This window comes from Haliotis cracherodii, unplaced genomic scaffold (genome assembly GCF_022045235.1).
Source record: "Haliotis cracherodii isolate W230 unplaced genomic scaffold, xgHalCrac1.p SCAF_1, whole genome shotgun sequence".
NCBI classification, from domain to species: Eukaryota; Metazoa; Mollusca; class Gastropoda; order Lepetellida; family Haliotidae; genus Haliotis; species Haliotis cracherodii.
Genome location: NW_027266264.1, coordinates 76,757,612 through 76,784,872, shown reverse-complemented (window position 1 = coordinate 76,784,872; position 27,261 = coordinate 76,757,612). Strand labels below are relative to the sequence as shown.

At 38.8% G+C, this 27,261-nt stretch overlaps 2 protein-coding genes across 4 annotated transcripts in view; one reads left to right on the top strand and one right to left on the bottom strand.

The window, feature by feature from the left end:
- Nucleotides 1-16,119, bottom strand: part of LOC139476459 (ankycorbin-like) — a 91,911-nt gene extending 75,792 nt beyond the window's left edge. The window contains exon 1 of one of the 2 annotated variants that reach the window (XM_071259412.1): nt 16,010-16,119. The gene's annotated coding sequence lies outside the window, so the exon portion shown is untranslated. Of the gene's footprint in view, nt 1-5,929; nt 6,005-16,009 lie in introns of those variants that run through there. The other variant, XM_071259422.1, reaches the window with a different exon arrangement.
- Nucleotides 16,120-20,402: 4,283 nt separating this feature from the next.
- LOC139476196 (furin-like protease kpc-1) overlaps nt 20,403-27,261 on the top strand; it is a 222,526-nt gene continuing 215,667 nt past the window's right edge. For both annotated transcript variants that reach the window (XM_071259401.1, XM_071259392.1), the window contains exon 1: nt 20,403-20,851. In XM_071259401.1, coding sequence (XP_071115502.1) covers nt 20,687-20,851 — 165 coding nt within the window. In that variant the 5' untranslated portion in view covers nt 20,403-20,686. The remainder of the gene's footprint in view (nt 20,852-27,261) is intronic.

Below are 27,261 nucleotides of genomic sequence, written 5' to 3'. Positions count from 1 at the left end.
TTTACTACAGATGTCCAGCCTGTGCATTGTTTCTGGTAGATTTCAGTGTTAATGTATTACTCATTTTACATGAGCAAGTAAGAAAGATATTTTACTTGACCTAACATCATACTCGTCTGTTAGTTTGCAGTCTTCGCAATTCACGCAAGTCCACAAGCATGAGACTACTCAATTGTGCTGAAAATCTTTTGGTCCTTTGGTGAAACCCATGAGCACAGGTCAGCATGGTAAGACATACCTAGTCACACAATCTCGGTGAATCTAGGATTAGAACCCTCAATCACAGGTTTCCTCGAGGACACGGCCCAGGCTGTTCGTCTCTCGATGGTGAATTATATTCATGAATGGGCGTGCGCAATACATTACCATGTATGTAGCTACATGCTAACTGTGCTATATGGAGTCGTGAAAGATAAGAAATCTCCATAATTGTCCCACATATCAATGCCAGTGCCGCCACCCAGTGGTAGGCACTCCGTCAGGGGCTGTGTCACACACAGACAGAGTTCATGGCTTTCATACCGCATTCATCATCACCTAGGAATCTGCTGCCATAAATCACGGTACCGCATGAGGGAGTCTGCACGATATGATGACACCACCGTGTCATTCATATCAGCTATGTCATGTGTACAACGACGCTGGTGCCTACTGTGCACCTGTAAACATGTCTTACATACATACACAGCCATTCCTTTCGTTCTGATACACCTGATCAACATTCAATACCGTAAAAACCCTTGTCATTAGACTTGCACAAGTCGCTAAGGCAATAATTATTACCGGTAGTTTAAATCATAATTTCTAGATTATGTAAATAATAAGAACAAGTTGTCCCTATAAGAGACTTGAGTCATAGACTTGCCTACTAGGAGAGTACGATTACAACACATCCATGGACTTTTCTGTCAGTGCAGCCTTGGAGCAAGGCTACCTTGTCATTTGAGCTGCTATACACATAAAAAGTGTAACCTGACGAAGAAATGGCATGAATATGTGTTTCTATATTCACTTGAAAGGAAAGCTTGTATTCCTTTACAATTTCAACAGGTCATAGTGACAATCTTGATGTCAGTCATAAGGTATGTGGAAAACAACCCACCTTCGTCATATGCAAAACACGAACCTCTCACCGACTTACTTAAATAACAGTTTCACATTCCTTGCATACCTGCATGCATTTCATTTAGTTTTCAAGTCGACCTTCCTCATAAATCTCAGCATTAATACTCAACTGTTGCAAAAAGTTGCTATTAAATTTATGTTCCAGAAGATACTTCCTTAAACAAACTCTGGCTCATTAGTAGTAACTGAAAATAAGCTGGATATATTAATTTTACTGTGGATGACTTATAACTAGCAAAGTCATTAAATCTTCCATTAGACCCCACATGGAAGTGGGGTCTAAAGATAATGAGACAGCTGGAATCAAACATTCGATTTCAAATCCGAAACACCGTTTTGTGTAATCACCACATTACCATCATAGCACATACAAACATTGAGTTATCCTTATCATGTGCAAGAATAATTTTTTTACATTTTTTAAAAGGTTTAAATTGCAAGAAAATATTCAGAAATAGACACTGTTATCACTGAAGCGTTGGCTGCTATCTGCAACACTGTAAAATGTCTATTTCAAGGGTTTGATGAAATAATTAGATTCTGGAAGCTACACGATATTCCACCAACACAAAAACCTTCAAAGCTGTGATTTACCCCTCAAATGTAAATAATGATAACCCAGATATATCATCATATCTGGACAAGGCCATTTTTATTATTATTTTTCTGATGCCATTAATTTTGTAAAGTCAAAACAGAAAATGTTGTTTTTGGACTGAAAAAGCTTCACATTAAGCCCATTATAACCTCAAATCCAGAGGCTTTTTTTCGAAGGTACAGAATGCCTGTGTCTGTCTGTTTGTTGTTTAACTCAGCACTCAGCAATATTCCAACTATATGACAGCGGTCTGTAAATAATCACGTCTGGACCAGACAATCCAGAGACTGGCATTATGAGCATCGATCCACGCAATTGGGATACAATAACATCCATCAACCAAGTCTGCGAGTCTGACCACCTGATCCCGTTAGTCGCCTCGTACTACAAGCATGGGTTGCTGAAGACCTATTCTAACCGGGATCTTCACGGGTAATTCAGACCACCTTTTCACAGATCACAGGTTTCCACAATCACAGATATTTATCGTGTTAATTAATTCATATTTTATAGAGATAAAGAATTATTCATTCATACATATTAATCTGATAGTGACAATTTTGTGTTTTTGCATGAAAAAACAAGGATTGACCTCATGCTTGTAACACGTAAACTTGGTAACAACTTGTCAGACAGATCATCTCGGGTGTTTCTTAGGCTGTTTTAGGCTGTTCCCCAAACTTACTTCACAGTATTCCCAGTTTTGATATAAAAATGATAATGAATATTAACAATTCACAAGGAAAAAATATGAATTCACAAGAAACGACTAATTTATTGGCAAATTCATGATAACAGGCCTGTTATAAAATAATGCATCACAGCTAATTCTTAACGTGAAATATCGAATCACTGCAAATTCAAAGAATCAATAACATATTAACAAAAAACATCTTCCCTACCTGCTTTTTTATAGATGCAAGATTGTCATAATGAACAGATACTTTCAAAATAATACCTTGAATTCTTTTTCACTTTTACATTGTTTTGTCCTGTAATTATTAAGCTTGTCATTATTGTTTTGGCATCCTACACATGGTGTAAACCAAGGAATCAAAGGCCTGGGACCTGCTCCTACAAAGCAATTTCAGTGCTAAGATGATCGCAATTCCCATATCTTAACATAGGCTTACAACAATTTCAGTGCTAAGATGATCGCAATTCCCATACCTTAACATAGGCTTACAACAATCTCAGTGCTAAGATGATCGCATTTCCCATATCTTAACATAAGTTTACAACAATCTCAGCGCAAAAATGATCATAACTCCATAACATAACATAGGTTTACAACAATCTCAGTGCATAAATGATCATAACTCCCATACCTTTACATAAGTTTACAACAATCTCAGTGCAAAAATGATCATAACTCCCATACCTTAACATAGGTTTACAACAATCTCAGTGCAAAAATGATCTTAACTCCCATACCTTAACATAGGTTTACAACAATCTCAGTGCAAAAATGATCATAACTCCCATACCTTAACATAGGTTTACAACAATCTCAGTGCAAAAATGATCTTAACTCCCATACCTTAACATAGGTTTACAACAATCTCAGTGCAAAAATGATCATAACTCCCATACCATAACATAGGTTTACAACCAAACTAGCACTAAGATCAGTTAGTGGAACGGGTTCCTTGCCTCCGATGCAGCTAACTCATCAATCACAAACACTGGTGTACGTTCCAGATTCCAATGTTACCTAAATCAAGTAGCAAGTCATACAGACCCTGATACAAAAAATATTCAATATCTCACAAGTCAATCTGCAATACTTTAGCAGGTCTAGATTTCTTCAGTTTCTTTAGAGATTCTTAAGAGATTCTCTGGGCCCCTTTCTTTTACATATCAGGGCTTAAGACGATGCAAAAATGTGCATCCAATACACACATCTAGAATAGATGCAGAAAAGATAAATAGGGACACACAGAAATATTTGTTTCACCAAATTCTTGATAAGACATATAAAGGGCCTGTAATTGAAGTAATTCTCATATCTTACAATACACTACACCATTTCAATACTTTACAGGACCCCATATTTCCTTAAGGGATCTTCAAATAAGTGATGGACCCTATATTTGTGACTGAGTGAGTGAGTGAATGAGTGAGTTAGTTTGGTTTTATGCCGCATTTAGCAATATTCCAGGAATATCATGGCAGGGAACACCAGAAATGGGCTCCAGAGATTGTAATCCATGTTGGGAAATCGAACTACGGTGTTCGTTGAGATGAGCGAATGCTTTAACAACTAGGCTAGAAAATATAATTCCACCACTCCCTAGTTTTGTAGGTCAAGGTAAAACACTACATATCAAAAGATAATTTAACAAAATCAAAATAAAATATCTTCATTTCATTTCAGAGCCTAAATGTTGGTTAATACACTTCGATACCCTTGTGTGCCCCTCCCTCTGTTATAACAGCTTACCAAGTTGCCTGATACCGACTTTCAGTACACCCATATGGCAAACGTATCAATTTTACTTAGAAAATTATCCACAACAAAAACATCCACCACAGCTTGTATCGCATGATCTGAGGTAAATAATTCTTTATAAAATAAGTTGGACCAGCTTAGAAGATGGGTCTTGATTCATATCCTGCATGCACAGCACAAACCACAAGAGACCTCATGCCCCATAATATCTGCAGCAGCAGCAGAGTGTGTGTGCTGAGCCCTCACACAGGGACTCCTGATCACATTGCTCAGCTTACATATGCAGGTTCGGGTCCCCTGATGCACAACATGATATTCCAGCTGGCTCCTGCATGGATATTGTGGGTAAAGATATTTGTACTGAATTATGCATGAACCATCCCTATGGTTTTAGCAAAGGCCTGTCCAGAGCATGACAACTGAAAGTGCGCTACAATCATGTTCACTTAGAATGAGTGAGTGAGAAGGGTTTTATGCTGCTCTTAACAATATTTCTGAATTAACAGGGTAGGTGACACCCGGAGGCAGATTCAGAATTTTGAAAAAAAGGAGAGTGCACATAACATCAAAATATAAGTTAAACAATCATACATGTGTGAGTTTGCTTATGAAATTATAATCTTGGTTGCAATCAAAGATGGAATGAACTTTTATTTCTTAAAAATGAGCATTATCTGCATAGTTTGTGTGTATGTACTTAAAGCTACACTCCGCAATATTCCAGCCATGTGATCAAAGCTGGACCAGACAAGCCAGTGAGTGATATGATGAGCAATGCCCATGATGCTGGTGTGATCAACCAAGCCACCAAACCTGATCCCCCATCCACCACTTTGGTCACCCCTTGCAACAAGCATGGGTTGCAGGGTAAGAGTGAAGGGCTTATCCCTGTGAACAGACATGGCATCCTGTGGAGTAAATCTCTTTACATAAGACACACTGAAGAACTATTAGTGTTCAAGTCTCACTGTAAACACACCCATTTGGAGTAGCATACAGACGGTTTATGGCAGAACCAGCAAAAATCTTTCCCTAACTAATGAGAAAGTCTTTCACATAAGTCCCTTGGCGTAAGTGGTTACGCTTCAAATACCAGGGATTGTCATAGAATTGGTACTTGTTAATTACCACCATGACATTGCATAGTAAAGACACAACTTATATTAACATAGAAATAGGCTTTTGTTTTTTTTTGTCAACACAAATATCACAGTATATTACAGTATATTGCAGTATATTGCAGTATATAACAAGACCACATCAATTCAAGGACAGAAGCTCATTCACGTTATCTACCTACAGGATGTACGTGAGGAGCTGGTTGATGATTATTTCTTTTACTTTATGTAAAAGCATAACGATTTATTGTTTAGAACCAACAGAATCTATTGCTAATTAATCAATGACCTGCTCAACGGTATTCCTTGCTAACATTTGATCACTCATCAGATCTCGTCACTCAACCAATGAACCAACATTTACTCAACAAAAATACCTGAAAACATGATGACTGAAACACTGCCACACCTGTGGTCTACTGAAATCAGTTACCTGTATCCAACACTCTCAGTAAACTCAGTAAACAACAACATAACAAAATAACCAACCAGGCATTCCCACATAATTTGCGTAGACAATATGTGAAAACATAAACCCCATATCAGGTGACCATCACAATAGGTAGTTAATGCAAATCTGACCCAATTGTGTAACGTTACACCACACAGGTGCCCATAATGTGCAGCAACACTTACACCTTCCTCCAGCTAATCCTATATCCATGTATCTATATAACATCTCTCGTAAAGCCACTTTCTCACAGATGTTTATGGGCTTTATTTAAATAGGGTGGGGAGCGTCAGAGATCAATTCAGATCTTAGGTCAATGCAGGTCTTTATGAAGTGAGTCACTGACATTTTCCCCATTGAAATGTACCAGTAATGAACCTAGGGGGCCTATTGTGAATGACAATCTACTGACTGGCTCGAGCTGTAATTGACGAGATCGGCGAGCAAACAAAAGACAGGGGAACATGAAAAGGTGTGTGATGGAAGTGAGTAGTCTCACTAGGATGATACTACTGCCTATTCTCATACTGTTTTACAAGGTAAACAGAGAGTTACCCCCCTTGAATTGTCAATACCCATAGTGCATCTGTGGAATGTGGCACAACAGAAGACAACCTTGACCTCTGGGAAATGACAATCAAATGTTGCAATCAATGAAATTTAAGTGCTTGAGCAACAAAATGAAAAGTTATTTCAACGGATCAGAGAGTGCAGTTTGTGTCAGAAGCACATGAAAGTATTCTGTCACTTGTAAAAACATGACCTTTCCCTATTTACACAACTACTTATGGGCTGCTGGGCCTTTAACAGGGCAATGAACAGTAGGCGACATGAAACATTCATCTGAAAGTGAGTGAGTGACTGAGTGAGTGAGTGAGTGTGATACCAAGACCTGCTCAAACTGACAATTGATTGATTGATTGATTGAGTATCGTTTTACGCCGCTTTTAGCAATATTACACATAATATCACCAGCGGGGAACACCAGAAATGGGCTTCACTATTTGTAACCATGTTGGGAATCGAACCCAGATCTTCGGCGTGACAAACTAACGCTTTAACCACTAGGCTACCCCCTCGCCTTTCAAACTGACAAGGATGCCGGTGATTGTCACAGAGACTATTTCATAAGTTGGTAGCACCATGTGGGGGCTTCAAACATTTTGACTATGTAGGGAATCAAACTCAAGTCTTCAACATAATGAGTTGACACATCAACCAATAGGCTACCCGACAGAACCTATTCCAGCAACGACACATGAGGCTTTCAAGCAAAGCACCTACAGACCAGATTCCACATAGGAAACAAACACCAATCTTCAACACAAGGTGACACATTAACAACGAGGCCACCCCACAGACCCTCATCCAACAACGACACAACAGACCTTCAAGGAAGGCACCTACAGACCCAATTCCACCTGTAAAAGACATCAGATGTACTTGCTGAGTAGATGCAGTAACAAATATATCCTTTCCTACTTCGAGATGTGCTGCAAATCACAATATAACGTTTCCCACACCCTTTCACATATGACAAAGAAGCATTTTCATTGCTTCAAAAAATGTACAATTCACAATAAATCTCATCCGGATTATTTTTGTTTTTGGAACCACAACAACTGTTTATCAGCTGATCTGATCGTCTTGATGTAATGCCATAAACCAACTCACCTTAAATGTGACACCATGACAATATGCAAATTAAATCATCATTATCTTTAATTATCCTGCAACAGTTGTGATGACAAAATAAAAGATGAAACATATTATCAATTACTGTCACATGTCACTGTTGCTTGCAAGAACATCTACAGAATCAACACACATGTCCACACAAATCACCTGTCCTTGGTAATGTAGGATGCAATAACATGTAACTCTATATAGCTTTGGGCCCACTTGCACATAGTGATGTTAGTGCAAAACTATTGTTGGTCTATGAATAAGTATCCCTGAGTTTTCCCATGTACTCTAGCCATGTTTTGGCAGGGGACACCAAACATGCTTCACACATTGTAGAATCTAAACTAGGTCTGTTGTGTGACAGGCTAACACCTTAACCACCTGTCCTACCCACCCCCAAGGTCATGGCAGCAGATACATAAATAAAGTACAAGTCTGGACCCTGTTCCGCAAAGCGATCACAGCGCTACGACTGGGTAGTATGGGTGTTACACTTGTCTTCGTGGGACAACTGCTTTGAGGAACGTGTATCTTTGAGTATTGAGGCTTTGTGTTTTCCTTGCTGTGTAATGTCTCTTTTTTGTGTAGACTCAAATGAAGCGCTTTTGAGCAGTTCTTAGAACTGGATGCCACATGCCATGAGAGAGAGGATCTTTGCTCATTTACATAGACACATTTTCCTCACACATGGGTAATACTTCAATACTGACAACCTCGATGTGACAAATTCCCAACTGTCTCAAACTCACCTTCCAGCCCCTGCAAATTTCTTCTATATTTAACATTATTTATACTTAGATCCGTCAAAATGTATCAGATGAGTTCGCAGCTGTCATGAATTCATTTTGAAGTCCCAAGTAGCAAAATTAATCATAAAATTACCCCCCCACCAACCCGATGATTCGAACAGTTCAAAATGAAAAATAAGCAACATCCACACTCATGTCTGCCAAACTTTCAACTTTCAATTTACTTCACACGCCACTGACTGACATCACTGCAATTGATGCAACTACATCAAAGGCAGGAAACCACTATTATATCAAGCCTAATTTTAACAAGCACACTTTACATCAATGGTGCAGGCTGATTACTGCATGCACATCTGCAGCAAGTAACTTAATTGTTCTCACGTGACTTCCATATGAAAATTGAGAAATGAGTAAAACAGCTTAAGCTTATGTTAGTGAATCTATTATTCGAGATATGACTTAAACAATGATGACATCAGTTGGGAACAGTAAGATCGATGATATGCCTCAGTTGCCACTTTTTTACTACCAGAAGCCTGGGCACTGAAATTTACTTACGTCTTGAATCTATGTTTCATTTCTTAAAATCATTTTGTTGGTTGTCTCGAAACACGGATAACACAAACTATCCAAACGTCCGCATGAGTTCGACACATTGAGTTCGAGTGTATGCCTATTGATGCATCAGCCTTAAATGATGAACTTTTACATAACACCAAAATCTCCTGCACAACTATTCCCAAATACTTATGCTTTTTTCGAGTCTGGTTGTCATGTCCAATCTGGCCTTGGCTAGGCGTTATGATGTGGGAAGCTTGCGTGTAATTAGGGTAAACATTTACGGCACTGATAGATTTTGAAACTGGTCACTTCCTAAAAAACACAACAATACTTTGTTCGTGGACATAAACATTCTGTGAAGTAAATGTAACATTGTAAAGTTTGCTTAAGCAGACAAACAAAATATGATTTGGATGACTTGCACCAACCTTGACACTTGACCCAAACCTAGTCACTCTTTAAGAATCAAAGACACCAGGGATTCCTGGAGTAAGATATCATAAATGACTGTAAATCTTCTCCATTTTACACCATGATTCGACCAAGGGCAAACATACCTGTCAGACAGTCACATCCCAAGTCAGCCTCCCATCATCGAGGTGACAATCCAAGCATAGAGGACAGCCACGGGCGCACAATGTTAGCGCCTCTTGCATTCAAGTACACTGACCAGCTCAAACAAAACAACAGGTACAGCTCTTCAACGGCAGTCCGTTCAGTCCCTGATTACACCTGTCAGAGCAGGCATCTCACCTGGGTTGAACTGTACATGGCCCCTGTCCACTTGGCAGTAATTAACGAATGCACACCTCAACCATGTCAATATGTTTTAGCTACACACTTGCTTTACTCATCTTTCTTAAGTGGGACAGACTGTGCTTCATCAAGTGTCCACTGACTTGGGACAATAATTACACATGTCTACACCCCCACCCACGCATTATGTCTCTCCTGATGATTTAGATTTTCACAGGATTGGAAGCACTTGCCTGAATGAAAATAAACTATAGGACAGATATTGCCCTTCCCAATATCATGAATATTCAGTCTTTGAAAAATCACTTACGGCTTTCCAAACCATACAGTTGTTGGCTTATTGATGAAATTTGGCATTTCTCAATTCACAGTACTTGACATTCTGAATTCATATATACAAGTAACACAAGAATGACATTTTATCCCAGAGATAATGTCATCTTATTTAAAAACAGATATCTACAACAACAAAATATAAAAACCAAATGGAGCCCAGAACAATCCTTCATTTCAGAGCTGAGGCAATCTAGACTTGCCATATCATTCTAGACTTGAGTTGGACTCCTTTTTCATTTTTTCTCTTGGGTCTGTGAGATCAGACGATACGCGGCTTACATAGCATATTCCAACTAAGGGGTATAAACCCATAGGTTCGTTTTAAAAGTAATGTCACCAGCTCCATTTCTTTTATCAGATATGAGCTGGAAATCAACAAGACATCAAAAAGGCACTTCTGGACCAGGAGTTGCCTCCACCAACCCAGTTTTGCCATCTTCAAATACATCCTCTACACCACAACCAACACAGTGTCACTGTTTTTACCAATGTTTCTATACAATGCCCCAGACATCTTACCCAGGTTGGACCATATTCCTTCCACTGTCCACTGTCCACTGTCCACTGTGTTAGGCAACAGAAACACAATGCTGTTCAACCCACAACCAGCACACAAACTGTCTCACTGTATATACAAACTGCCCCAGACATCTTACCCAGGTTGGACTGTATTCCTTCCACTGTCCACTGTGTTAGGCAACAGGTACACAAATCTAACCCTTGATTTCTATCAATTCTTCACACCTGTCCCATTGGTCTTCTCACCCGGGCCTACCTGTACCAACTGTATCCCTCTACCTGTCAATACCTGGTATTTGTCCTGGGGTCATCCGTGGATTATGTAAGTTTGCCCAGCTGGACCCAGTACAACAGTGGCTGACTGGCCACTCACAGCCCATCAAGGAAGTAACTCCGTTCATGCACATTCAATAAGGTCACATTTATCATCGTGATATATTGGCAATATAACACTGTCAATAAAGATGCCAAATACTGGATAAGAAAATTATTATTCTGTCAATTTTTTAATTAAGCAGTGATCGTTGATGCCTGAATGGTGGTGCTTTAGAACAGGTCAAACTATCAAGTTTGTTTTTAAGACATATCTCGCATTCAGACCAAAAATACAAAGTTGGAAAAAAAGGACAGAAGTACACAACATAGGTCAAATATTACGAAAAATGAACTAAATGTTACTAATATAGATCAAAATACAAAACAAACAGACGCCGGTTATAAAAGAGAGAAAACTGTGTTCGAAAGAACGTCAGTGAGCATGACAGGATGTTGACAATAAAGAACGTCAGTGAGCACGAAAGGACGTTGACCATAAAGAACGCCAGATGGCGCTGCAATTTGTAAAACATTCCGAGTTTAATCGGCTTGTTCCGCCGTGTATACGACAACTACATGCATGCTCAGATGCACAATGTATTCGGTCACTCCTCATGCACTCACCGTCTGACGTCACACTTATATAGAACCCTAGAACTGTTTAAAATGTTTTAGAACATAAGCAAACACGAACGCCGAAGCGATCTTTCGGCCATATTGGATAGTGTTTACAAAGTCACGTTTCACATATGCCGGTTATGAGACGCCTATGACATCACTAATATTTCACACACAGCTGCGATACATACATCCCTGAATTACACGTACATTTCAGCATCAACTTACAACTTGTCTTTGTCACAAATATAAACGGTCTTAGTGTAAACAAGCAAAATAAATCTGTTTTGAAAATGAACGCTGGCGGCATAGAGGAAAATCTATTTTCTTTATTTATGGCAAGTTATTTTTCCTAATGAATGTGTAACATTATACATGTGCATACAAATCTATTTACATATTTTTAATGTTCTGATATAAGGCAGCATTTTGTTGGCACACAATTTCCGAAAAGCTGTTAAATAAAACAAATTCTCGCACAACGTTCACTTTTCAGATGTTATGACAATGTGCGTCTGAAACAAAACTCGGCATCATAGCACCCTCATGTTGCACCAAGCATGAACAGCTATTGGATCACTATAGATAAATCCTAGTTTAGCGTCAAATGAGTGTATATTGAATATATGGTGAATGTACAAGGTGTAACGTAATACATCGTGCACCTCGGCATGCATGAAGTTATCGTATACACAGCGGAACAGGCCGATTAGACTCGGAATGTTTTACAAATTGCAGCGTCATCTGGCATTCTTTATTGTCAACGTCCTTTTGTGCTCACTGACGTTCTTTCGAACACATTGTTCTTTCTTTTCTTAGGACGTCTTTTCGTAACATTTGACTATTAATATTGCAAACTTTCAACCTTTATTTCAATTTGTATTTGTTTAACCGGCGTCTGTTTGTTTTGTATTTTGACCTTTATAGTAACATTTAGTTCTTTATTCGTATTATTTGACCTTTATTGCATACTTTTGTCTTGTTTTTCAACTTTGTATTTTTTAACTGAATGGCCGCCCATACTAAACGACTGAATCCATACAATCTAGACCATCTATTAGCCATTCTAGAATGTTCTTTTGTTCAGGTTTCAATTTTTTCAATTTGAAATTAGTGCCGTTAAAGCACGAGAAAGCTGCCTTCTGATTGGCTAATGTTGACTTCTTGTCAGTCATTCCATTCATCGGTCAAAGTTCGCGAAAGGTCAGTCTGACGTGACATGTAATGGGATGTCTTCAGATCTTTGTTTAGCGGTAGCGAGTACTAAGATCTGATTTTAATGAGATTAGAGCATCACCATAATCCATAGCCAGTAAAAATTTTAAGGACAATTCTTTTTCATTTGTTTGTTGTTTAACACCATACTCAGTAATATTCCAGCTAAATGACACGGTTAGTAAATAATCAAGTTTGGACCAGACAATCCAGTGATTGATATCATGAGCATGATCTATACAATTGGGATACGAGGACATGCATCAATGAAGTCAGCAAGTCTGACCACCTGATCCCTAATAGTTTTCTGAAAAACTTTGACAAATTAAATATGGGACTTATGTACATGCATTTCCATCTATTTAAACAATTGCAAGTTACATGTCATATTTGGTCTACTAGTTTTTGAAATTCCTGATATGTCATTAGTTGTTCACCAAAAATGGGCTTCACCCGATCATCCGATCCCGTTAGTCGCTTCTTACGACAAGCATAGTCGCCCATTTTATGGCAAGAAAGGGTTGCTGAGGGCCTATTCTAACCCCTATTGTTGTGAGTGAGTGAGTATGGTTTTATGGCACATTTAGCAGTATTCCAGGAATATCACGGTGGGTAACACCAGAAATGGTCATGACGAGTGAACGCTTTAACCACTAGGCTTACCGACCACCCCCCAACCCACTACTAATGACCCACCATGGGAATTCCAAGTTTGAATAAGTCCCCAGCAACCTAATGTTAAACGTAAGAAGCAACTAAATGAATCGTGTGGTCAGATTCGGTGACTTGGTTGATTGCATGTCATTGTATCTCAATTGAGTGGTTCAAAGCTCATGATGTCAATCACTGGATTGTCTGGTCTGGACTTTGATGACTTGAAGACTGCTGTCATATAGCTTGAATATTGCTGAGTGCAGCTACAAACGACAAACCAATAACAAAATACTAATGTAAAAAGGTAATGGTATAGCATGATAGTCTTCCACTTTCCCTTCCATGGCTTGTTCCACGAAGTGATCTTTGTGCTATGATGAGGTGAAATGGGGATTCAATGCTGTTCCAGATTATTACATGTGTTTTTGTGTGTTCGTCAGAACTAATGCTGTTTGTTACAGAGCTCACCCACTGAGAAACCATACCACAGTTTAACATGGATACCCCACTCAGAATCAGTACACTGACCCTAAGCCGACCAGATCTTCTACTCCCATAATGCCGAGCGCAGGCAGGGCAACAACAGGAACCATCCATTGTTTAACATTTGGTATGCCACACCTAGGGTTTGAACCAAAGACCACAGACACTCTATCCACTAAACCACAGAGCCAGTCTCTTAGTGCTGTGAGCGTGGTAACTCCCATACGTCAACACAGACTAATGTTAGTCTTTCATACATTGCTTACACTGACATTGCTTTGCGGTCGGAGTTCCCAGGACATGCACAACAGTGATGAGTGTTATATCAAGTCTTCTGTCTAGACCTCTACATCATCCAAGCTGCTTAACCACCAAACAGCTTTGTCTTAATGCACATACCTGACAATAATCAAACAAACCTCAGTAGGCAAACAGCACTAAACAAGACTACCAGAGTCTTGGTGAGCTGATTTGAACAGGTTAGACAGTCCCCTCGCATACCAAGAATAGATGTCTTCTTTATCTTCACTAGAACATACTATGGTGAACACTGCCATGAACCATGTGTATGTAAGACAAAATAATGTGATTCTTATTGCATAATATCTAAAACATTACAGCATCATCATGATAAATCATGTATTCTGAATAGTGTGGTCAAAATGGTTTTAATAATAACACACCTTAACATGCTTAATGATTTGGTCAGGAGATACATACATTACACATTCTTATATGATGGTAGACACTGATACACAAAGATCAACAGGATACAACCTTTCAAAACTGATATAGCACAAGAATCTACTCGAATAATACAGAAAAAAAACATATTAAAATACTGATCAAGCCTCACATACTTTATTCATTTCAGCAGGATTCCAGCAATATGACGGGCAGCTGTAAATAACCACGTCTGGAAAAGACAATCCAGTGCTTGACATCATGAGCATCGATCTTCGCAAATGGGATACAATGACATGAATCAACCAAGTCAGTAAGTCTGACAACCCAGTCTTGTTTGTCACCTCATACAAGAAGCATGGGTTGCTGAAGACCAATGTTAACAGATCCTCTCTTCGTTTATCATTTGAGGTGACTAGCAAACACACGACTGATGGCCGCCCAAACAATTATGACAAAAATTAACAATATGCATCCATGCCATTTGCATTACCTTAATAACAAATATATAATAAAGGTTGTGCATTCAAGTTCAGCACATTATTCTCATAATCATATGACATGAATGAGGGGATAAAAGTCAGTACCTTCCAGTCAACAACCATGCAGCATCATATATAGTTCGAAAAAATAGTTTATATCTTTACAAAATCTTAAACTGTTACACAAATGTAAACAAAGGTGTGTGTTTTCCAGTGTTACAAAAAGAAAATGTCTTTCAAGTACAACAATGTTTAACAGGTTGACCTCGAATAAATATTTATTGCCATGATATAAAACTTATTTCAACACATCTTTTCATTACCCCTTGTGATAAGTATTTCCTTAAATGCCTAATTCTTATTCAATGTAGCCTTGCAATAAACATTGAATTGTACCCTGCACGTGTTTCAACAAGCCAACTAAATACTTTCACATTCTCAAAACATGTTTTTGTTTACACTACTTGACATCAGCACTGGGAAAACATTCCGCAACACGTCAAAAGTGAGAATGCTTTTGATCAAGAATTAAAATTACATAGCAATTGTAATCAATTTGAACTTCAATTTAAAATATGTACAGGAACATCTTAAAACATTTCCTGAACTATTCCGTGAAGTCTCTGCTTCTGCCTGAGGAGCCACAAATATTTAACTAATTTGACACAGACGATTAAGATATTTCTAGCTGTAGCTTTGATATGCTCTACTTCCTTCATTGCGACTTAATGCGTTTATGATTCATATCTCCTTTTCAAACCCATATCAACAGATATACCTCGTACAACCTTTAGTCACCTTAACTGACCTATTACAATCTTCCTGGAATGCCAAGCATGTCGACGATGGAAATGTCTAACCGCCTGAAGTATTTTTTAAAAGTTATTTCACTCTCCGATCTCATAAACCATTACGTTTTACACCTGAGTACAAATTATACAATCCACTCAAATCATGTTGGTGTGTAATAGCCTTGGTTAGTTTTGTGTTGAAATTGGTGACCATAAACACAATTCAATATACAAATTATCGCCTATTAGTTTAAGGTATTAATTTGTAAACAAACAACACGAGTTACGGTCCTTGATTGGCTGTCAAAACTGCCCAGGGGGCTCTAAAACTTTCTCACTGCAAAGTTGCAATCAGAGTTAAATATCACAATTCTGACATCGAGAATCTGACTAATTATAATTCACACACATACCTGTTAAATATTGACTTCAGTCGAGGAAGCTATAACTTTTTAGACGCCAGCTTGTATCTCAACAGGTACTCCAAACGGGTTCCCTTTCACCCTAACGTGTAACGCATGTCCAACAGTGACGTCACTTCTCGTGGAGCATAATACTATTTCCCGCACGACACCTTGCGGGAGCAGATATGCGTCAAATGTACAGCAGCTGGAAATAGATGATTTGGATCCAATAATTGTCGTTTTCCATGTTGAATAGTTTCAATGCAGAGATATAACGCTGTATGTGTTAAAAAGGACGGACTGTGCGATTTGGAAAGATGTCTTTCCAAATAGAAACATCTTACAGGTGTATACAAACCATACTTTGCTGATTATTGATCTGTTTGTTTAGCACGGACACACACTGCCTATATGAAACATAAATACATATGCCGTATAGTTTTACGTAATTTAAGAGCAGAAGATATGGGATTATATATATTGTAATTAACCCAAACTTACAGGGAAGTATTAGGCTGCTGGATAATAACGTCACCTGTTACAGCTTATGCCATTCGAGTCGTCCTAAGTAAAAGCTAAATGTTGCACTCAATGTGTAAAATGTGATTCCCTTAGGCAGTTTATACAATGCCTAAATATTTCAGTAATTTTACACATTGACTGAAAGATCTGTCCATTTATTTCATAGATTGACTAAAAAATATTAATAACTTTAAAAGGGCTTAAAACATCAAAGTGGACAAATATGCTTGGATTAGAACAAAAATATTATACACTGAATTTCGTTTTCTTTTAATCCTATCATTTTCAGTCACCGGCTGATAAAAATTAAACATTAATATGTATGGATTTCGTTATCATAATAAAATAAATGGTATCAGTCAATTTGAAAAATAACAAAAATATTTAGGCGTTTTGTAAATTGCCAAAGTGAAAAAGTCAGTCATTTTACACATTGACTGTAGCATATATACGTACAGGAATACGTAGCTGTACAAAAGTTATTGTCTTTTAATTATTTACGGTCTCGTAGAGGTTACATGGGTCGATGATGTTTTACTTTATCTTTTGCACAGCTACGTATCCATGTGACATACGCTATATCCATGAAGCGGAAGTAATGGATTATGTACGAATTGTATTTTCGTTCACACGTGTAATGACATGACATTTCACGTATCCGTCGAATTATTACAGACCGAATAAATACATTTGTCGATGTTAATGACAACCGCAAAATTAATGCAAAAAGAAGTCTCGATTTATTTCTTAAATATTACAAAGCCCAATTGTGATATTTTCTCCTCGGTGCTTCTATATTTTAATAGCCTTAAAATGTTGCAAACGAGAACGATATGGGCACAATGTATTCTTTTGTCACAGAATAAATGTGAGGTGTTAATATTGTAATACGCCTTGTTAATCACATTATTGTTTTCATATAAATATCCAGTAGAAGCTAGAAGTAGGAGTACACCTGAAACTTTGTGCATGTATAATATAAAGCTGTAATCCATGATACACCTTGTCATTTTTTAATGCACTGTATATATACTTCATTAGACTAACACCTAGTCAATGACCCGTGAAGATTCCGGAGAAGAATTTGCCATAAAAGGTGACAATGCTTGTCGTAAAAGGCGACTAACGGGATCGGGTGGTAAGGCTCGCTGACTTTGTTGATGCATGTCAGCGTATCCCAATTGCGTGGATCGATGCTCATGATATTAATCAGTGGATTGTCTGGTCCAGACTCGATTATTTACAGATAGCCGTCATATAGCTGGAATATTGATGAGTGCGGCGTTACACAACAAACAAACAATGAAAACATTTCTTTCAAATAATTACATATTTTTCCTTCAAAAGAACCTTTCCTCTTCTCTTCTGCTCAAGGAAACCAGACTTGGTTTTGTTTGATCTAGACTTGCCTAGGCTTTTGGCAAAAGAAATATCTCTATATGTAAATTCCACAGTCATTGACTGCATCTAACATACAAGAGAAATACAAGGAAGAGAGTCAACCTCATTATTAGGAGCACAACGTTTCGGAGCATATACTTACTCTTTCGCGCTGTGTTCCTCATAATAAAGAAACTTAGATCCATAAATTCTCTTCCTTATGCGTATCAACTTAAATGCCATTCAAAGACCTGAAGAGAAATATATTACCATCTTTGAGAATAAATGAAAGACAACTAAGAGCGAGAATTTATGGATGTCAACATCTTTATCATGAAGAACACAACGTTTCGGAATATATGATTACTCCTCCACCAGGTGAAGGATGACTGGAGCACGCATATGCTCCGAAACGTTGTGTTCCTCATAATAAAGAAGTTGACATCCATAAATTGTCCTCCTTATGTGTATCACTTCAAAATGCCTTCGCCTAAAAGACAAGTAGTATAAATTTATTGTACTCGAACATTTTAGTCAGCTACTTTTAATCTTATTTTGTTGAGGATTTGTGAGGGCTTCCTGGTTTGAAGATTTAGCACGTTCATATATCGATGTCTGATACATGTGGTACTGGTTGCCACTACTGTGGCATCAGGTCGCTCTTTGTGTGGGTATTGATCTAATTACCCCGGCAGTAATTAGACATGATTGCTAACGAATGTATGACGTAACTGGGCTGATCAAGAAGCAGATTCACGGCCCGTTGCTTCAGAGACATGGCCTTTGTCTGACGCCAGTCATGCGTGAAATACCTAATGGATCCAATAAACCCACAAACTAACAAATCAACCATAGCCCTTTTCCTACCACATAGCTTGATGGGTGGGCAAGTTATTGCTGAGAACAGGAGGCTGTCTGGATTAGGACAATGGAAGCATGAATCACGGGTCGTTACACCAACTGGTCCTCACATCAATAATTAGCAATCAACAATCAGCCAATCCTATACTTGCCACAATGAACAAGAGTCATACAGATGTATGCATACCTTAGAACACCTTAGTTATACAGTGTAGCAAGTCATAGCATGATACATTAACTTAAGTCATATGAAAGAATCGGGTGTTGTTTAACTGCTATATTGAATAGTATACATCTCCATTCTATTCTGTATGAATTATATACACTGGAAATGAAATAAAGTCTTTGGTAGGCATTTAGAAGTTAGAAGAACATGAAGACATGTAACAACTTCTTTTAAAGTCTTTAAAAGGGATTGAGAAGTGAAACATATAAGGCAGATATTTTAAGAATGCCAACTTCTTTATTATGAGGCAAACAACGTTGTGGAACATATATAGTACTATACGTACTTCTTCATGAACGAGTAAGCATATGCTACACAATGTTGTGTTCCTTATAAGACTGAAGTTGACATCCTGAAATTCCCTTCCCTAACAACTTCTTTATTGTTTATAACGACGTTGTCCTGTTGTCTTCCTTGTTATATTGCTGTCGTTTGACATTAATCCTACCTCGTGTAAACATATCAGTTTATACGTATATTAACTCAATACACCTACTCAGTATTCACCTGATGAAGTGGCGAGAAGCAGCCCTGAAACATCGTTACGAAAGATAAAGAAGTTGATATTCATAACAGTATCACGTCTTCGTGGAATGGATAAATGACCCTGGATAATCGAGCGGAGTTATCTTTTTTATTGAATGCTATGGTTGACCAGGGAGTGTAATTAATCTACTACTAAGATGTTGTGGGGCGGTGGTGTAGTCCAGTGGTTAAAGCGTTCGCTCGTCACACTGAAGACCCGGGTTCGATTCCCCACATGTGTACAATGTGTGAAGCCAATTTGTGGTGTCCCCCGCCGTGATATTGCTGGAATATTGCTAAAACCGACGTAAAACCTTACATACTCACTAAATTGTAGTGAATCTCTCACGACAAATTAACTTTAGTAATATGAAATAATCGGGTGTTCTTTAACACCTTTAGTATACATACTCCCTGAGTTGTGATAATTGTATACTATTTTTAATTGTCATAATGGAACATGCTATGCAAATAATCAGATCAGATGAAAACGATAGTGAAAGAGACACCACACTGTTAGGAAATCGTCTAGTCAAATAAAACACTTTTCCCCCCAAGGATGTGAAAAATGACATTGAAAAAGGTTCTCATATAGTTTTATGTGGACTCTTCGATTCGTGTGTTGGGGCTTTGATTTGCAGTGGAGATGTTAATAAAGAAATGACAGGCCTATCACGTATGCACTGTGTGTAGCGTACACCTCCTTGCACCACGCGATACATTTGAACACACGCTTCCTTCCTCTCGTATTAACAGTCATAGAGAATTCAGCACTCTCTGCGAAAGAACAACGCATGCGCAAGGGGGTTTACTTCCGCGTTCAAGCGCCATCTGGCGAGCAGTATATATTGTCAACTCTGGCTCTCGCCTCACACAGCCTTACTTGTCAGTTCGGCCGGCGTTGTGGGTTCGGTACACTCACAGAAGCCCTGTGGATTATTCATGTTATGTGAACATACACCGTGTCAATGACGAACCGCAACATGGAGAATGGTTGAATTGCAACGGATATTATTCCTGAAGTGTATTATTATGGATAGATGAGGAAATCCTACTGGTAACCCTTTTGGAATAACCGAATACGACGGTGCCATCACAGACCATTCTTAGAGAAATCCAAGAAACAGGGGGTATTGGCTACCTCGCGTGAGTTGGAAGGAGAGGTCAACACAATGAATGGATACGGTCACATTATACGGGTGTCGCTTCTCGGGTTGATATTCCTGGAGGTGGCTTTTGGTCAACATTACACTGATAAGTGGGCTGTACATGTCATAGGGGGAGAGAGGAAGGCCAAGTCCGTTGCCGATAAATATGGATTTATCTACCGCGGTCAGGTAAGCAGATGAACTGCCGCGTGCCGTTTTATTTTATTATGTTCATATTAGAAGTGAGTAAAAGTTCAATCTGATAGTTTGTGTGTCGGATTATGAAGCGTCAATTTGATGCCCTATGGTGCTATGAACCGAAGTATTTGACCACATAATTCATGCATATAATTACTACGGATTATTATTTTTCTGTGTTAAAGGTCTTGCTTTGTTCCACAGATTATTATTTTCTCTGATGTCGAAAATATTTAATGAATTTTCCACATTGTACTGTTAATCTATGATATCGTATGCCATGTGTGAACATGATCATATTTTTTACGTGTATCGATCATCGTAACCACACGATCGAGATGAATGGAGCTACGCTAATCAGCAACATCGTTCACAGTTTGTATACATTAACATTTTCAGAAGTAATATGTTTTATTTTATTTCTGAATAAGTCAAACATGTAATATATTAAGAACATATTCAAAATTTGTCAGGTGCATGATAATAATTAGAGTTTTGATCTCATTACAACATATTCAATTTTAATAATTTCTTCAACGATGCAAAACAACCAAACCCGCTGATAACTGACATGCTGAATAATTGAATGAATCACTAGGACTCTGAAAGAAGAGAGGAACTATTGTTTGTGAAGATTCTATTGTCTGTGTGGTCCCCTGTAGCTGATATTGATTAGAGGATTCACAATGCTAAGTGCAAGCTAGAAAAAGGAGAACACCGTGTTTACTTTAACTTTGGCATGTTTGAGTTAGGTATTTTTCTATCCAAAAGAGACATTACCTGTTTGACCTGTTTGAAGTTTTAATAAAATGAAAAGTGTGTTTTCTACATGGATAAAATTCACAATATGTCAGGTTGAGATTTTTTAAAGGGAGTAGTATTTTGTGCTCATTGAATAATTTATTCGTGTAAACTAACATGTCTTTGAGGCATGTGGAAGAACATCAGTCTGATTTTTTAAGCAGACTATTAGTCAATACAATTATAAAGTAGGCGATTTGTATTCATCAACACTAATCCTGACACTTCTATTACATGATATAAATTATTATTTGATAGTTATGTAATAATTATTTTTGGTTTATGTTATTTTAATTTATTTGTCGCACCGCATATGTAGTTTATAGTAGAGAGGACCAACTTATATCAGTATATATAAGTATGTACAATATACACACTCCTAGTTCTCATATCTATCAAAAGTGACCATCTAAAGTCTTGTCTATTGATATTTATTCAGTAGAGTGACTGTTGATTCATATGTTAAGGAAAGGCTAAACAGAATTAGACACAAAGTTGCACATGTTCATTCATTGATGTGGATGTCCTACCATGCTCCAGTGGGTTTCATGTTCTACTTGTTCACACTTTGTTGCAACATTAATCCCTGCCAGTTTTTTCTGGAAAGAATTATTCTAGCAACTGTAAACATGTTGAAGAATTCATCTTTAGAACAGTTTTCATCTTGTCAACACTCTTCACATGTACATATTTGAACAGTATTATGCATCTGAACTTAAATACATCATAACTATAAATTGGTTACACTGTATACAGTCCATCAAAGATCATGCTTTTCAGTCAGAGTATGTTTTCAGGCATTCTTGTTAACATATTATCTGAATTCAAGTAGAAATTTACACTCTCTGAGTACCTTGTATGTTGATTCTATTAAAGAATCGCACAAAAACATGTTTACTGATGAAGGCAGTTATTGCTGCTTTTTACAGGAAAATATGTTATCTGTAATAATATAAAAGAAATCAAAAATGTTCTTAAACATCATTTTTATCAAACTGGGTGACAGTATTACCCAAATATTAATGATAAGAATTGAACAGCTGCATGGTCCATTACTTTTAGCTGCCTCTCGTTAGTCGACTTGGGGAAGATTCTTGATAAGAGAGTATGTAATGTAAAGTTAGAAACCACATTGATCTCATCAAATTTTCTGAGTGAAAAGTCGCTTGAATGGAGCTTTTGAAAATAATCATTCATTCCAGAATGTTTAGAGAGACTGTAGAACATCCAAGCTATGTTTGATGTTTCGATGAAACAATTCACCAAGTCATGTTAAAGTAAATTAATGATGTAATCCTATTCTGAATTTGTGAATAGCAAATGATGTTGTTGAATCTTTCTCAGAAAATTACTGAAATTGATTAATATTTCCAGGAAAACCATTGTCAAGAAGTCAGAATGTCTAAAACTGAAATTGAAAACCAGTTAAGTCACGTTTTGGCTTTATAAGTCCTCGCTAATCTGTTAACAGACCCAAGAGCATATAGTTAACAATACATTAACAGCCATTCCATGACCATCAGCATCTCAGCACTAGCACCCTATAGTCATCCCATTTTCATCTCCAGGAAATTAAGAGACAAGATTTCCTTTAATACTCGTGAGTTCAGTCAAAGAATGAGTTTTATTTAACTTCAAATATAACAAAACCTTATTTCAGGTACTATATGTTCATGATGTTAATCTAGAGTCATCGGTAATAATTATATAAATGCTGGTATCAGCTATTTTCACAGTTTTTGTATTGATAATATCATGATAAAGAGGGACAATGCTCCATGACTGGTGCCCAATTTCAGACAAGGCCCAGACAGTGTAATTAGTAACTAGTGTCAAACCGGAGACATTGTCTGTTTTAATTTGGGTAATATTCAATTGCCAGATTCATGAAATAAAATTTCAGTTTACAGCAAACAAAGTCTGTCTTAACTTGAATTAAATCTGCCAGGACGGCCTATTTCGTCCAAGCCCGGTGTCCCTTTAACACTGCAATATCCCAACCACCCTCCTTGTTCCTAAAGTAGACAGGATCCCCCTGTATAACATAGACGGCAGTTTCCCCATCCTGCTCCCTGCTGCATAGCTAATGGGGAGGAGTGTGCAGCGACAGGCCGGCTAGTATATTTGCTACTCGCTGGGTACACCAGGGTTGCCAAACTTTGTACAATATTGATTTTTGTGTGCAGCAGTAGCTCCTGGCTCCCAATTTCTTGACGGTCTCAATTGTACACGGAACATGAATAGCAGAACGATATCCTCTAGTTTGTGTGGTTCACTCTACAGTTACATGTTGGTGGGTGCTGTTTGAGAGACTGTAGCCATTATTATCATTGCGCTTTGCAGTTCAGCTGGAGATCATTGATCTGCGTAGGTTTTATGGTTTGCAAATTATGGCTTAATGCGACATGGTTTTTATGACATTTACACTCAAGTAATTCTATTGTGTCTTTGTTAAACACGTTCACTTCCTATCTGTATGGGGTGGAACGCATGGAGACTGACAGCAGCGACATGTTGATGCTCTGTTGTAAACTTGTTAAAAGATTATGCTGATTAGGAAGATTATCATACTGAGTTTGAGTGTAAATACATTAAAACTGGTTTAGGTTACAATATTATCCTAATAGAAAGTCTTATCTATTCATTTGAAACTTCAGTTTCTTACAGGTATTAGAATTAGGATGGGAAAATAAAATGAGGAATAGTTTTGTATACTGATTATTCTAGCTGACATTTTGCAACATCGTTATGAGCTGTTGAACCTTTGTAACCAAATACATGATTCACTGGATTGTCAGTTTATATGGGCAATTATTTATACAGTGTTACACACTGTGTTTAAGTTTCATCTTTGTATCTTTTACGTATTGCAAGGATATAATGATCATATCACATGGCAACTGACTACTGTCAGCCAATAGAAAAGAGGGATTTAATAACTTAGTAATACTTTTTTGGTTTGTTGTTTAATGCTGCACATTGCAATATTTCAGCTTTATGACGGTCGAAATGTGCCTCTGTTCACCCGGCAATGAGTGGGTACCTGGTAGGATGAGATGGTAAAGTGGCTGATAACCTTCTAGCACCTCACAGGCAGCTTGGGTTGTATACTCCCCAGGGAGCTGAGAATGAAAATCAAGTGCTCACTGATCCATTGACTGGTGTAATAATAGTGTAGCGCTATGAGCAACCACTCGGTGAATGGAATCTGGTGCATTATAGATGCACTTTTATTATACTTAAATTATTATTCCATAGTCATGGTACAACCCAAGCTCACTCACTCATATTTCTGATGCCAGGGCTGTAGTAGGTAATAGGTTCCAGCTGCCCGTTCCACAAAGCCATCTTAGCGCTACGACTGACGTAAGTCTATGTTAAAGTATTGGAGTTACGATCGTCTTAGCGCTACGTTCACTTTGTGGAATGGGGCCCAGGACCCTGTTCCTCAAAGCGATCTTAGCGCTACGATGATCGTAAGCCTATGTTAAAGTATGGGAGTTACGATCGTCTTAGCGCTATGTTCGCTTTGTGGAATGGGGCTCTGGATGTGATTGTGTATTTATATGCCCATCAGGCAGATGGGGGATTCTAGTGTGGTTGTGCAGTGTGGGAGTAAGTAATCAGTATTTTCATGTTTCTGAAATGCGATACAATGGCCTTTGTTATGTTTGTGATGTTTTCTGTGATGTTTGTTTTTGCCAAAGGTGATTATCACCAAAAACATTCAGTATAATTGCTGAAAACTTACATTACGTACCATGCACAAAGACTCGTTTTGAATTGATGGCTGTAGTTATTGCAGCCCTTGAAAACCAGTTATTTCTACTAATGTTATCCGGGTCATTACATTTACGACTTCAAACAACATGACTGGATAACATTTAAAACCTCCAACCTCACAAGAATGGGTCTCTGAGAGGGGACGAAATTGGGTAGGGTGGGGATTGCCTGTTAGAATTGGCCCTAGCGACCTATGATGTTTGTAGGAGTAAACTTAATGGATTGAGATGTTAAACGCCACCCTCAGCAGCATGGCAGCTATATGAAGGAAGTCTGGAAATAATCCAGTCTGGACCAAACAATCCAGTGATTAACATCATAAGCATCAATCTTTGTAATTGGATTACAATGACATGCATCAACCAAGTCAGCGAGCCTGACTACCCGATCCCGTTAGTCGCCTCTTACACCTAGCATGGACACCTCTTATGACAAGCATGGGTTGCTGAAGACCTATTCTTCCCCATATATTCAGGGGTACAATGGATTGAGTGGTCAGGCTCAGTGACTTGGTTGATGGCGTGCGTGTCAATGTACCCCAGCCATGTGGATCGTTGGTCATTATAGAAATAATTACTGGATTGTCTGGTCCAGACTGGATTATTTACAAGCTGTTGTCATATAGATTGAATATTGCTGAGTGCAGTGTCTAACATCAAACACATAGACACACAACCTCACACTTCTGAAAGGGTCTGTTTCCCTTCAGCATGTGGGCAAATATTGTTTATCACATCCTTGCCTCACAAGTATTATTTACCATTATCCCAAGTCAGCTTTTTGATTCCACCAAGTCTATCGGAAGATATTTTAGGAGTTGGACACAGAACTTTCAGACATGTGTATAAGCTTGGACTTTTTGTGGTGATATTTATTGATGAAGAAGATGACACCCCTGATAGAAGCAGGTGATGAATCACTGGAGCCTCAGCAGTTGCTTCCCAGGGAGGGAAAGATGGGGCAAGCTGGGTGTCGGTGTGCTCTGCCATGTGTGAGATTTAGGCCAGGACAAGGAGTCTCTTCCATTGTGTAGGTTAGCTGTACCCATCACTGACAGCCCGGGGAGGGGTAGGGGCATGCTGGGTATCTGTGGGTAGTTCCCTGCCATGTGTGAGATGTAGGCCAGAGTCAGGTGTGGTCATCACTGACAGCCCCGGGGGAGGGGTAGGGGCATGTTGGGTGTCTGTGCGTAGTTCCCTGCCATGTGTGAGATGTGGGCCAGAGTCAGGTGTGGTCATCACTGACAGCCCCGGGGGAGGGGTAGGGGCATGCTGGGTATCTGTGGGTAGTTCCCTGCCATGTGTGAGATGTAGGCCAGAGTCAGGTGTGGTCATCACTGACAGCCCCGGGGGAGGGGTAGGGGCATGTTGGGTGTCTGTGCGTAGTTCCCTGCCATGTGTGAGATGTGGGCCAGAGTCAGGTGTGGTCATCACTGACAGCCCCGGGGGAGGGGTAGGGGCATGCTGGGTATCTGTGGGTAGTTCCCTGCCATGTGTGAGATGTGGGCCAGAGTCAGGTGTGGTCATCACTGACAGCCCCGGGGGAGGGGTAGGGGCATGTTGGGTGTCTGTGCGTAGTTCCCTGCCATGTGTGAGATGTGGGCCAGAGTCAGGTGTGGTCATCACTGACAGCCCCGGGGGAAGGGTAGGGGCATGCTGGGTGTCTGTGCGTAGTTCCTTGCCATGTGTGAGATGTAGGCCAGAGTTAGCTGTACCCATCACTGACAGCCCCGGGGGAGGGGTAGGGGCATGTTGGGTGTCTGTGCGTAGTTCCCTCCCATGTGTGAGATGTAGGCCAGAGTCAGGTGTGGTCATCAC